At 55.5% G+C, this 12521-nt stretch overlaps 1 protein-coding gene across 3 annotated transcripts in view; it reads left to right on the forward strand.

The window, feature by feature from the left end:
* Nucleotides 1-12521, forward strand: part of ARHGAP26 (Rho GTPase activating protein 26) — a 99474-nt gene that overhangs the window by 28474 nt on the left and 58479 nt on the right. For all 3 annotated transcript variants that reach the window (XM_058815022.1, XM_058815023.1, XM_058815024.1), the window contains exon 11: nucleotides 2978-3056. In XM_058815022.1, the coding sequence (XP_058671005.1) occupies nucleotides 2978-3056 (79 nt within the window). The remainder of the gene's footprint in view (nucleotides 1-2977; nucleotides 3057-12521) is intronic.

A 12521-nucleotide genomic window follows, 5' to 3' on the forward strand; every position in this document is an offset into this window, starting at 1 on the left:
TCCAGGAGGGTGTCCTGCTGCCCTGGGGGCACAGCTGGGGCTGGCTGGGGTGGGCTGGCTCCACCTGGGCACAGGTACATCCTGTGCTGGGAGGAGGTGGGAGCTGCCCACAGCAAAATCTGTATTTACTGTGTGTTATTTTATAAATAATTATCTGCATAAGTGACCCCCAGGATTCGGGGTTGTTTGTTGGGTGAAGGGACAAGGACAGATCAGTTTTGCTGCTCTTTTGGGAAAGGAGGGCAGAGCAGGGTTTTGCCATGGCTGTGAGAGGGGTTGGTCCTGAGGAGGCTCAGTGAGGATGGAGCTGTGTGCAGGCAGAATTTCCTGGTTCTGGTGAGGATGGAGCTGTGTTTCCAGCAGTGTTTCGTGGTTCTGGTGAGGATGGAGCAGTGTTTCCAGCAGTGTTTCCTGGTTCTGGTGAGGATGGAGCTGTGTTTCCAGCAGTGTTTCATGGTTCTGGTGAGGATGGAGCAGTGTTTCCAGCAGTGTTTTCAGCAGTGGTTCCTGGTGAGGATGGAGCAGTGTTTCCAGTGCCAAACACCCGACCTGGCTGGGAGCACACAGAACCCCGTGGGCCTCGGCCACATCCATAATGGATGAGGCGTAATGTGTGGGTGCATTTTAAATTTATCACAGCCAGGAAGATGGTTCTGCTCAGGAAAGTGATGCAATGGGTGCCCTGGCAAATAAACACTGGGGGAGGAAATGCAGGGCTATTTGCAATGGAAATTGGGTTTGATTCAGTTTCACAGCCCCTCCCCTCATGCTGTTAAAGAAGTTTGACTTTGAAGTGAAGCCCGAGGAGTTGTTATCTGCTCAGAGGCCGAACAAACATTTGTTATCACCTCTCTGCCCTGTGCTGAGGGAAGCTGGCACTCCAGATACCAGCACTGCCACTCAGGCACCGTGCTCTGCTGGACTCCAGTGCCCAGCATGCCATGAACGGAGGGCTTAAATTTCTCTGCTCTCTTTCTCTGGCTAAAGAGACAGAAATGCCAGTATTTCCTTTCCTGTGTGTCTGTAGCTCAGCTAGAGCCCTTCCAGGGCTTTCTGACTGAGGTGTCTGTGCCTTCAGCAGCAGCTTGGCTTAAAGTCAGACCTAAGGCCTGGCTCAAGTGGCCACTGCAGCTCCCCAGGTACCAGGGGCTGCTCTTGAGTCACTCTGTACCTGCACAACAAGGAGCTTTGTGCAGTGTTTTGAGCATATTTGCTGCTGGATGTGGAGCATTTTCCCTCTCAGATGAGGCGATGGTTAAGTGGTTTCCTCTTCCCTCCTAAGTGAGTAAACTTCCAAACCACTAAGCTGGTGAGTATTGACTGACTCACCAGTGGGATTAGCAGAGATCAAGCACATTATGTCTGGTTTTTGGACCTGGGCACAGCTTCCCCTGGTGGGACAGGGCTGAGCAGCCGTGTGCCTGCTGAGAGCTGGGCTGGCTGGATGGGGAGTGCAGTTAGGAGAAGGGTTAATCCTCGGCCCCTGCCCTGTGCGTGCCACAGAGCAGCAGCCGAGGGGCCAAGCCCACCTCTTGAGAGCCCCTGTTAAAGTTTAATTTTCTTACAGGCTCTTATCAAGGACCAAAGGGCATCTGCAGAGCATTGGTGCAGCTCACGTTTTCTGGCTGAACCACCCTTGGGGAGTTCAAGTTAGAAATCACCCCTCTGCCCACCTTTATCAGGTTTGGGGGTCGAGTACTGAGCAGAGCCTACGTGCTCAGTGCACACTCTGCAGGTGGTTCGCAGCTCCTGAGGTTTAATCCCCTTCCCTTCCCTCCTTCCCTGTGCCCTGCAGCACTGGAGCAGTGCTCCTGTGTCCTTCCAGAGCCCCTGCTCTGCTGAGCCTGGGAGCAGCAGCACCAGACAGACACACGGACAGGTCTGTCTGTCTGGGAGCAGCCCTGGGGGGATGCAGACCAGCCCAAAGGCACAAGGCTGGGAGGAGCAGGCTTGGCCAGCTGAGCGTGTTGGGATCCAGGCTGCAGGATGGGCCGGGATGTGGGGATGGAAACCCTGGGAGCTCACAGCCAAGCAGGGCACAGAGGGATGGCAGCCCTGGGCTGGGGTCACGGCTCCCACCCTCTGTGTCCCCACACCTGAGGCTGTGCAAACACTGTGTCTGGTCAAATCCACCCCTCGCCCTGCAGGTCACAGAGCAGGCAATGGAGCTTTGACTCCTTGCTGGCAAGGGGTGTCCAGGAGCAGGCACAGCATCCACTGAGGAGCATGGAGGTGGCGTTGGCCCTCGGGCAAGGGCAGTGCCACTGCTGTCCCTGCTCCTGTGCCGTGTGTGCAGCGCCCTGGCCTGTCCCTTCCCCTCTCATTACAGTAAATGAGCAGTCCCAGGGCTGCTTCTTGGAGGCTGGGTTGGCAGGGCAGCCCAGGGCTGTGGTGTGTGTGACAGTGCTGGGGGCAGGAGCAGCACCCTGGACATCCTGGGGCTCCTGCCCTGCTCCTGGAGGGGGACACGGGCCAGCATCGTGTCACTGCCACTGCTGTGTCCTACAGCAGGGTATGGACAGGGCACAGCCATGAGGGCACAGACGCCTCGGGGATGAAACACTTCGCACAGCAGAAGGTCTCCTCTATGAGCCTGGTGCTTGGGGTGCTGCTGAGACACGGGCTGGGATGTGTGGGGCTCTGCTTGCTTGCTTCCCTTCCTTGCCTTCTCCTGCCATTGCATGCACGTGCTCTACCCAGTGCAGGTGAGCTGGCTGGCCGGGGGCCAGAGGAGGAATTTGGCACCCAGCTCTCACACAAAACCACTGGAACGGTGTGCTGATTGTCGGAGATGCCCTCTGCTCCTTGCTGACCCTGGCCAGGACCTGCAGGGGTGTCCATGGCTTTTGTCTTCCTGTGCTGGGGCTTGCCTGGGAGGGAGCTTGTCCTGCTTCCCTCTCCCTCTCATGAAACCTTCATCTCTGCCGCCCTGCTCCCCATCCTGCAGTTCATTGACAGCGTCCCCTTTCTCCCGCAGGCCCGGGGTCATCACCATGCAGGCGCTCTCGGAGGAGGACCGGCGGCTCTGGATGGAGGCCATGGACGGCCGGGAGCCGGTGAGCAGCGATTTTGGGGCACAAAGCTGAGAAAATCGTGGTGATCCCTCAGGAGCCTGGGCAGAGCACTCCCTGCAGAGCCTGCCAGCCAGGCAGGGAGCTGTAACCGTGGGGCAGCCTCTGCCTCCTGCCAAGAGAATCCTTTAATCCCTTGGTTAAATATTTGAGGTAATACTGTATCTCCCGTGCTTGGATCGCTTGGAGGTGCGGTGGAGAGGAGGAGGGTAGGCTTGGCCAGCACAAACATGCTGCTCTGCCGTGCTGAAAGGAAAACATGGCAAAAAGAGCAGTGGAAGAAAGTGCGTTGTAGATTTGCAGGGCTTTTGGAGTCCCGCGGCTCCTTGGCAGCCGTTCCTGGGGCTGCTGGAGGATCGGAGCTTTCGTGTGAGCGGAGGAGTGCGGCCCCCGTTCCCCGTGTCTGCTCCTGCTGTGCCAAAGGCTTCCTCACCTCTGGAAGGGATTCTGGAGGTTTGCAGAAAGCTCACTGTTGTTAGTTTTTATTTTGGAATGCATTTGCAAACCTCACTGCCGGCTTGGGGAGCGTTGGCTGGCTCTGAGCAGGTCCCTCAGGGGGTGCTGGGGTCACGGTGTGGCACGTCCCAGCTTTGTGGGGTGACTCTCCTGTGGCATTTACAGCGCTGCTGAGCAGCCAGGACAGTCTGTGGCCTCTGTGCCTGTGGCCAACAGCGTTTTGGGATATGGAGAGAAGCCATGTGGAGAGCCAGAGCAGCCTGGGCTATTTGAGCAGGTTTGAGCAGACCCCCCCAGATCCTTGGAAAGGTTCTTGTTTGTCAGGAGAAATGTTCATTGGAGCCAGGTGAGGCATGGACACATGAGGCTGTTCTGAGTGCTGGACCTGGTCAGGCACTCGCTTTTGGAACGTGCAGCAGCTGGGGGAGCAGGAGGCTGCGTGTGGGAGGTGCTGCCCTGCATTTCAGGGAAGGGATTGCGTGGTGGATTGCAGCCAGGTCCCAGCCTGGAGCTGTAGATCCATCAGGTAATTCAGGTAGGACGGGAGCTCAGGAGGTTTCTGGTCCAGCCTCCTGCTCAGAGCAGGTTGCTCAGGTCAGGAGCTCAGAGCATCCGAGGGAGGAGAGGGCACAGCCTGCCTGGGCTCCAGCCCAGCTGCTGCCCTGGCCTCCTGACCCCAAGGTTGAACCTCTCTTGCTCCAATTTACACCCGCCCAGAGAAGCTGTGGTTGCCCCATCCCTGGTCCAGATTCAGGTTGAACAGGGCAGAGGGTAGGACTGGATGAGTTTTAAGGGCCCTTCCAATTTAAACCATTCCATGATTCTCTGGTTCTGTGACAGCCTCTGCTCCCTTTTTCTGTCACCTGTTGGAAAGCGGCCCAGCCTGCTCCTCCACCCTTGGCTCTTTATCCCTGAGGCAGCTATAGTAGCACAACCCTCTCCAGCTGCAGGTGCCAGCTGTCTTGATCCCTCCTAAACAACCCCTGCCTTGATTCTGGTGGCACCATTTCCTCAGAAACAAAATGGGCACTGCTGCTCCTCATCTGAATGGAGTCTTGTGCTCCTCTAGCCTGCTCCCCTGCCTCCCACTGCCCACCCCTGCTGTGGCAGGGATGGCAAAGCCACTCAGCTGCCATGGGAGCCGCAGGAAAGCGGTCACCCAGCTGTGTGTGAGCTGCTGATGGTGCCAGGGGCAGCACAGGAGCAGAGCCGCTCTGCAGAGGTGCAGACACACATCCCGGGTGCTTGCAAAGAGCTGTGCATGCCAAAGGTTCTGTGGAGCAACCAGGACAGGGCTGTCTGGATTATCCTGTTCCACAATCTGGTCATGAGAGTTCCTTCCAAACCGCCTGTGTGCTGCTGCTCTCCCCTGTCGTGCCCATCAGCTGAGCTGAGGGCAGCTGGCTCACCCAGCACGGTGTCAGGGCTGTGGCTGTGCATTAATGCCATACCTTGTGGCACTTCATTGCTCACACTGCCCTTGCAGGTGTGGAGCGGGAGCGATGGGAATGCTGCCTGCATGGAAAGGGATCCAGGACACACTTTGCTGCTGAAGGTGGAGTGTGTTGACACATGAGGCAGCTCCCTGTCCTCAGCTATCCTCCTCCATCCATCAAAAATGCAGCTGTGGGCTGTTCTGTTTGGGTTCTTATCTTACGACACCGGGGTGCAGCGTGTTATCTTCGTGTTACCTATTCCATGGGGATTTCCTTGAGCAAGAGATGAGAGTTTGACCTTTGGACTCGTAGAAATATCCATCCTATGCTTTGACTGTACTTCTGTAACCAGAACCCTACTGGAAAGAATGTCTGGTTTTCCTTTGATTTGACTGCAGAGTGTGGGGAAGGATTGGCACGGTGGGGATGGTAATTCCATGAGCAAATTCAGCCTGTGCAGAGATTAGCGCGGACTGGAGTTTGTGTCTTAATTATAATGAAAAAAGTAAACCCAAATGTCAAATTACATCTTAGTGAGACTTAAACATAGAATGTGGCTGCATTAGCCAAGACATTTGTCACAACTTGAGAAGATTTACACTGTGTCTCCCAGTCAGAGCAGCTCCAGACAGCCCTCATCACGCCGTTAACTCTTACCACTTGTTATTCATTTGGATAAAGCCCCCGTGTTGACTTTGGGTTTTCTTTCATGTTGCAGAGGCTGGAAACAGGAGAAACTGCTAACTCCATGACGGAGCAGCGGTGTTTGGTTTTGTTAAGATACTCAGGATCAGTTTCTTATGGATTTTCTCCTCTGCTGATGCAGTTTGCAAATGTATGTGGTGGAGGCCAGGGCGATTCTGAAACTTCCTTGGAACCTGAGTCAGGAATAAAAGCTGTGTTGGCTGATGGTGGCTGTGCTGGGCTGTGGGTTTAGGAGAGGCACAAATTAGGCTGTGTCTTGTGGAAAAGAGCAAGGTAAGTGTTTAGGTAAGGTTGTGATGAATGAGTGAGGAGGAGGGAGGAGGAAGAGGAGGAGGAGGCTCAGGGGGCCCTTGTGGCTCTGCACAGCTCCTGACAGGAGGGGACAGCCGGGGGAGTCGGGCTATGCTCCAGGGAACAGGGACAGGAGCAGAGGGAACGGCCTCAGGGTGGGCCAGGGCAGCTCAGGGTGGGCACAGCAGGAATTTCCCCATGGAAAGGGGGCTCAGGGTGGGCACAGCAGGAATTTCCCCATGGAAAGGGAGCTCAGGCACTGGAGCTGCCCAGGGAGGATTGGAGTGCCCATCCCTGGAGTGCCCAAGGAAGGGCTGGAGGTGGCACTGGGGGCTCTGGGCTGGGGACAGAGTGGGGAAGATGGGCTGGGAGGGCTTTTCCCCCAGCAGTGCCGGAGCCGTGGCTGCTCCCCACTAGATGGCAGCTGAGACCGGCCACTCTCGGCACCTGTGCCCGGGGTGACGCCGCGCCCGCACCCCCGGGCAGTGATGTGACCCCGGCCCACACCCAGGGGCTGAGGGGCTGCTCGGAGTGGGGACAGCGCTCACCTCCCGGCTGTGTCCCCAAACTCACAGCCCCAAACCTCCCGTGTCCCTCCTCTGTTCTCTGCCTCCCCCTCCTGCAGTGTGTCCCCTCAGTGTGTGCTGGCTCCTCCACACGGGCTGGTGTCACTCTGGATGTGCCTCTGGAGCTGCCCGTGCCCTGCCCCTGCCCCAGTGCTCCTGCTGGCACACCTGTCAGTGTCCCTGCTGGCACACCTGTCAGTGTCCCTGCTGGCACACCTGTCGGTGGTCCTGGCACATCTCTCAGTGCTCCTGGAGCTCCTCCAGCCCTGCTGCTGGAGATGCCACCCGTGTTCCTGTGGCACTGGCAGCAGAGCCCAGCCCCACATTCCTGCCCAGCACACCTCTCACCTCCTCCTTGGATATTGCTTCTGGGAATTCTTTCTGAAATAGTTTTTCGTTTTCCTTGTCTAATTATACAAAATGGTGAGAGATTTATTTCCCAGTGGAAACGCTGTCCTTTGAACTCACTCCAGTGCTTTCAACCTCGGCATTCCTGTTATTTTGGCTCATTCAAGAAATAAATTCACTTGAAGGACTCCAGTCCCAGTGTGGCTGCAGCAGGGGGAAGGACAGGCACCCCCTGCTCTCCTCCCAAGCCCTTGTACTGCCCTGGCACTCACTGGAGCTGCAGATGTGCTCTGTGCTGTGAATCCATCTCAGCTGTCAGGGATGGTGGAGGAAGGCTCGCCCAGAGCACCTGTGGGCACAGGCAGTGTCTGTGGCCTGAGCTCTGAGCAGGGGCAGCCCGTGGGCGAGCGCGGGTGATCGCCGTGTTCCTGTTCCCTGCTCTGCTCTCCCTGGGTTTGCTCCCTGCCTGCCTCTGCTCTGCTCTGCCTTCCCTCACAGCCCTTTTCATGCTCAGCTTTGATTAGGCTCTCAGTCCCACAGACGTGTTTTTGTCAGCTTGCTGGAAAATATGTTTTTTTGTGTACTCTGTCTTGCAGGTTTTCATGGCCTTCATCCTGCCTGGGTTTGTTTGCTTACAGCAGATTTCTTTTGTTGTTCTCTTTGACCTGAGTCATCCCTGTTGCTGCTTCTCCATCTCCCTGTCTCTCTCTTTAGTGAACAGAACATTTTTTCCCCACTCTGCCCACTCCTGTGTCTAAGTTTCTATTGTTTGCTGCTTCTCTTTGCCTCCACTCTGTTGCCCAGCCCAGACAACCCAGTGAACTTTCCCTGAACTGGGGCTCAGTCTCTCCATGCTCTGGGGGCATCATCGGTGCCACCCCCCAGTGCGGGGAGCTGTGGTGATGGTGAGTCCCCCTGGGACCCAAACCGGCCCAGGGCAGCCCCTGCTTGGCTTGTTTTGCATCCCACAGCTCAATATTGTTTCCCCAAAAAATGCTTTGTCCTTTTTGGGGACAAGATGGTAGCAGGGGATCCTCAGAGAAGCACGGTCCATGTCATGTTCCGTGTTATTCTCAGATCATGTGCTCTTGCTGCTGCTCCCTCCCTCTCCCTCTCCTGTTTGGTAACCCTTTAAGCCTGTAATAGCAGTAACTTTACATGGAGTTTGTAAGCTTTTATTTTGCTTCTAAAGCACTTAAGCCAGCGAGGTCTTAAGCCTTGACTTCAGGCTTTTATTCCTGGTTCCAGCAACTGCTGCTGCAGTGGCTGACGGCTCGCCCAGCTGGAGTCCTGTGGCTGCTGGGGTTTGTCCTCTGCTTAAGAAGCAGTTTCAGGGAAAAATACTTAGAGAAGCATTATAGATAATTTTTAAAAGAAAAAAGAGCCCTCTGGATTGCTCTTACACACCTAAAAGTGCTGTCCCACCCAGTTCTGGCAAGTGAGTGACCTCTTGTTGCAGCTGTGCTGTTGGGGTGTCCAGGAGCAGAGCAGAGCTCCTGTCTCTGGTGTGAATACCTCACCGTGGCTGTAATGCATTCCTTGCTCTTCCTTGGGGCCTGTGCTGCAGAAATTGGCTGTGGAAGTTTGGCTTTGCCTGCATGCTGGGCTGGCTGGTCCCAGGACACCAGTGGGGTTTTGCTCTCCCTTTGGTTGTCTCTGGTGGGGACCCAGTGACAGCCACTGGTCTCCTTCTGTCACTGCTGATAACCCCAAGAGGAGCTCACAGGGTCAGGGCTGGGGATGAGGCTGTGGGTCCTGGTGCACAGGACATGGCACAGCAGTCATCTCCCACGTGGGACAGCCACCAGCTCTGCTGCAGGTGTGTTCAGGTGGGTTTGGGCTCAGGCTGGGGTGAACGTGGTGCTCAGGGTGGGCTGGGTCTGTGGGTGCCTGGGCCATGGGGATAATTGAACCTGGATTGCAGCACAGATGTGGAACAGGATGGAGCAGCTGCGTGCAGCAACTTGTTTGTGAGCCTGGGCCCAGAGAGGTGAGCCAGCCCCAGGGCAGGGAGCAGGGCGCTTGCATCCAGGGATTTGGTGTCATGGTTTGGTGGGAACGTGCTGTCCACCCTGCAGCCATGCTGGCAGCCTCAGCAGGGAGGCACAGAGCTCAGCTGGAGTGACACACCAAAGAGAGCACACTCACTTTCCTTTCCTCTCTTTATCACCTCTGCTTCAAGTTATTTGATCAGGCAATTCAACAAACATGTAGAAATTCAGGGAATAGCTCCATGTTGGGAGAACAAATTTCCCTGCCAATTTAAATAGACTATTAGAGTATTGTTTCCTACTTTAAATTAAAAATTAAAGTAAATGGTTCATGCTACAATGACTCACAAAGCCAGCCTCTTCCATTATTTCCTCCTTTATTGGGTCTTACATTTGGTTTTAAGCAGTGATTTACTGTCCTGCTGAAGCCCCATTACCATCCCTCACCCAGGGGTTTTTCTCCTCCCAGCTGCAGCCCCAGAAGAAGGTCTTTGGACTCTGTTGTTTTGATAATTTTATTTCTGTGTTCACCCTGGGTTTGTCATTGCTGGCAGATCTGTGTGTGGAGCTGGGCTCTGCAGGATCAGGAGCAGGACTGAGATCAGGATTGGATCAGGAGCAGAATTGGGATCAGGAGCAGGACTGGGATCAGGCTCAGGCCATGGCAGGGTGGATGTGTCCCGTGCTGTCTCTCACCAGTATTGTTTGGATGGTGGGAATGGTGGTGGGGAGTGCTGGCAGCCCCTGGGTGGGTCCAGGCAGGGCTGAGGGTTTCCCAGGGAGGTTGGGAGTGTTGTGGAATTTCAGGCCCTGTCTGGGAGGGATAAACGTGCTGCTGCACTTTTGGACAGGGACACCAGGAGCCTTTAAAGCTCCATTGGGCTGGCTCCCAAGGCCAGGAAAGAACCTTGTGCCACATCCCAGGATTGCCAAGAAAGCTCTGCAGCCACCCTGGGCTTAGAGAAGTCTCTGTGGGAGAGGAGGGGTGGGACTGTGTCCCCTTTCTGCTGCTTTCCCACAGTGTCCCCAGGTGCAAAGGGGGGATTGAAAGGGGTCTCAGCTCAGGGTGTCCCAGTCCTTAAAGCTCCAGGCAGCGGTGCCTGAGCCGGTCCTGGCACGGAGCCACCCGGGCAGTGTCAAACCTCTCTCACAGAGGAGGAGCACCAGGCACGGCTGTGTTACAGTTGTTTTAAAAATAAAGATGACACTGTCATTTAAAATTAGGCTGGTTTTGATGTGTTGAGAGCCCGTGTTCGTCAGCAGACGTTGGGAGGAGGAAGGGCGTGTGTGCTGGCTGGGCTCCAGGCAGGGCTGCCGCAGGAGGATGTGCGAGCTGTTGCTCAAGCATCCCAGAAAACTTGGGGGAAGCTTAGAGCAGTGCAAGTTTTCACTTTTAATCAGTTATTCAGTGATCCCAACATGTCTGCTTCGCTGGACCCGCTTAGAAATGCCGCTCTGGGAAACTTTAGGCGCTTTAGTTATTCCAGAAATGTATTTTGTTGGAGCAGTTGACCTTTAGCTGGGTTATTCCAGGCTGCAGCGTATCTGACACGCTCAGCTCCCCTCGCTCCCACCCAGCCCAGCGTGGCTGCTGCTGCTGCATTCCCTGCTCTGGCTGAGCCGTGGGGAGCTGGCAGTGTCACCCAGGTGGTTTCCCCATCCTGACCCAGGTGATTGTTCCCTTGGGTGACAAACAGGGTTGTATAACTGCACTGAGCTCAGCAGCCCAGCTGGCTGGCGGGGAGCCCGGCTGGCCTCGGCTCCAGGGGCCCTTGGGAATGCCTGCACTTGTAATAAAATGTGGGCTTGCTGTTAATTAGAACCATCCTTTAGCTCAGCTCCGAGAGACAGAGGAGCAAGACCCATGTAGGGGATTCATGCCCCCCGGATGCTGCATTTGTGATAGATTTCTCTTTTCTGTCCTTTGGTCAGGCCCAGGGTATAAGTTTGAAGCTGGAATTTGTGTTGGAAGGAAGGAGCAGGAGAGAGAAAGGGGGACACGAGGTGGGAGGTGGCTCTGACTGTGATGAACAGTAGGTTGGGAGGAAAGGAAGGAAGGAAGGAAGGAAGGAGCTGCCAGGGTCCCTGGCCACCCTCTTCCAAATGAACAGCTTTGTCTGCATGACATAAACCAGCATTTCACAGTGGGGTTCTGCTGCCCTGCCAAGTTCTCCACTTGGGAAAGTAAGGCATAATTTTCCCTCCCCTCCTGCTGCAGAGAGGTTTGCAGGGATGTGGGCTGGGAGAGATCATACTCCTATCTATATCCTTCTGGCTCTCAGAGCAGGGCAGGTTATTTCCAACCACAACACAGTGTAGTCTAGCTCTGAAAATCCTGCTTGTAGTATGAAAACCTGGCTCTCAGACAGAAATAGAACAGGGTTGATAAGGCAGAGCCAGAAACAAGGGCTGATTTCATCAAGGTTGCCAGGTGTCCTGCTTTTAACAAGGAAACAGGCTTTTTGTACATGAGCTTTGCTGGGATGCTGCTCCAGGGCTGTGTCCCAGTGAAGCAGCTCCCAGTGCCGAGCTCAGGGGCACGTTTGGAGGGTCCATCTCCCTTTTCTCTTCTTTCTTCTCTCCATTCTTCCTCTGAGCCCTTCCTGCTGCTGCAGGGACAGGGTACAGGGTGCCCCCTGCCCCAGGCCTGTGCCATCTCTGGGTGCCAGAGCTCCAGCCCCGCTCTGGCCACCCCTGTGCCCATGGAGGGCCTGCAGGACAGGCTGGGGGCTGTGGGGACACGATCAGGAGCATCCCTGGGGTTCTGGTGGGGAAGGCATCAAGAGGAAAGGCAGCTGAGGTGTGGAGAGGGAAGTGTGGGGTCCCCAGCTCTCCCTGCTCAGGCAGGGCTCTCTGGGGTGCTGGGGGTGCTGCAGACACCCAGCAGCAGCTGAGTCAGCCAGGGTGGCCAGGCTCCAGCTGGAGCTCTGCTCTCCAGCCCATTTGCCCTTATAAAAGCGTTGCAAAACACTCGTGTGGAATGTCTGTGCTCCTCTGCCCATGGCTCCCCAGGCTGGCCCAGCGTGGCTGGAAAGCCACTTGGGCTACCAGTTCTGAGGGAATGTCATATCTATTTATACCCCTTGGGCTTGTGCATCTCTGGAGCTGAAAGTTGAGAGACTCATTCCTGGCTGTTTTGAGGATTTCTGAATATGAATCACAAGGAAATTGCATAACACTGCAGCATTTCCTCCCATTGCTGTGGACCTTGCAAACACCCCTCTTCCCCAGGGAGCCCAGGGAACTCTGGCAGGACTGGCCCACTCTGAGAGTCCAAATGGAAACTCTGGCTGGGAGGGAAGGTCCCAGCACCAGGGAAGGGAGGGTGAGGTGGAATCTTCCACAGCAGGACATGGAGCTGAAATCCTCCTTGCATGGAGATGCCCCTCTCTGCAAAGCAGGGCTGCTGGCCTCCTGCTCTCCAGCTTTCCCGAAATCCCTCTTTCCTCTGAGCAGCTGGGCAATCCTTTCCTCTAGATTCTAGCCATCAGGCAGAATCTCACACCAGTGTTGGAATTTGAAGGTTTTTGGGAACTGTGCTGAACACTGTGCAGCCTCCAAGGGATGCAGCTTAGGTTGGGCCATTTTGGATTTTAAAGGAAAGTGAATGAAACTTAAAATGAAGCAAGTGCCTTAGGAAATCATAGCCCGTGTCGT

The sequence above is a fragment of the Ammospiza caudacuta genome, chromosome 16, assembly GCF_027887145.1.
Source record: "Ammospiza caudacuta isolate bAmmCau1 chromosome 16, bAmmCau1.pri, whole genome shotgun sequence".
In the NCBI taxonomy this organism is placed as follows: Eukaryota; Metazoa; Chordata; class Aves; order Passeriformes; family Passerellidae; genus Ammospiza; species Ammospiza caudacuta.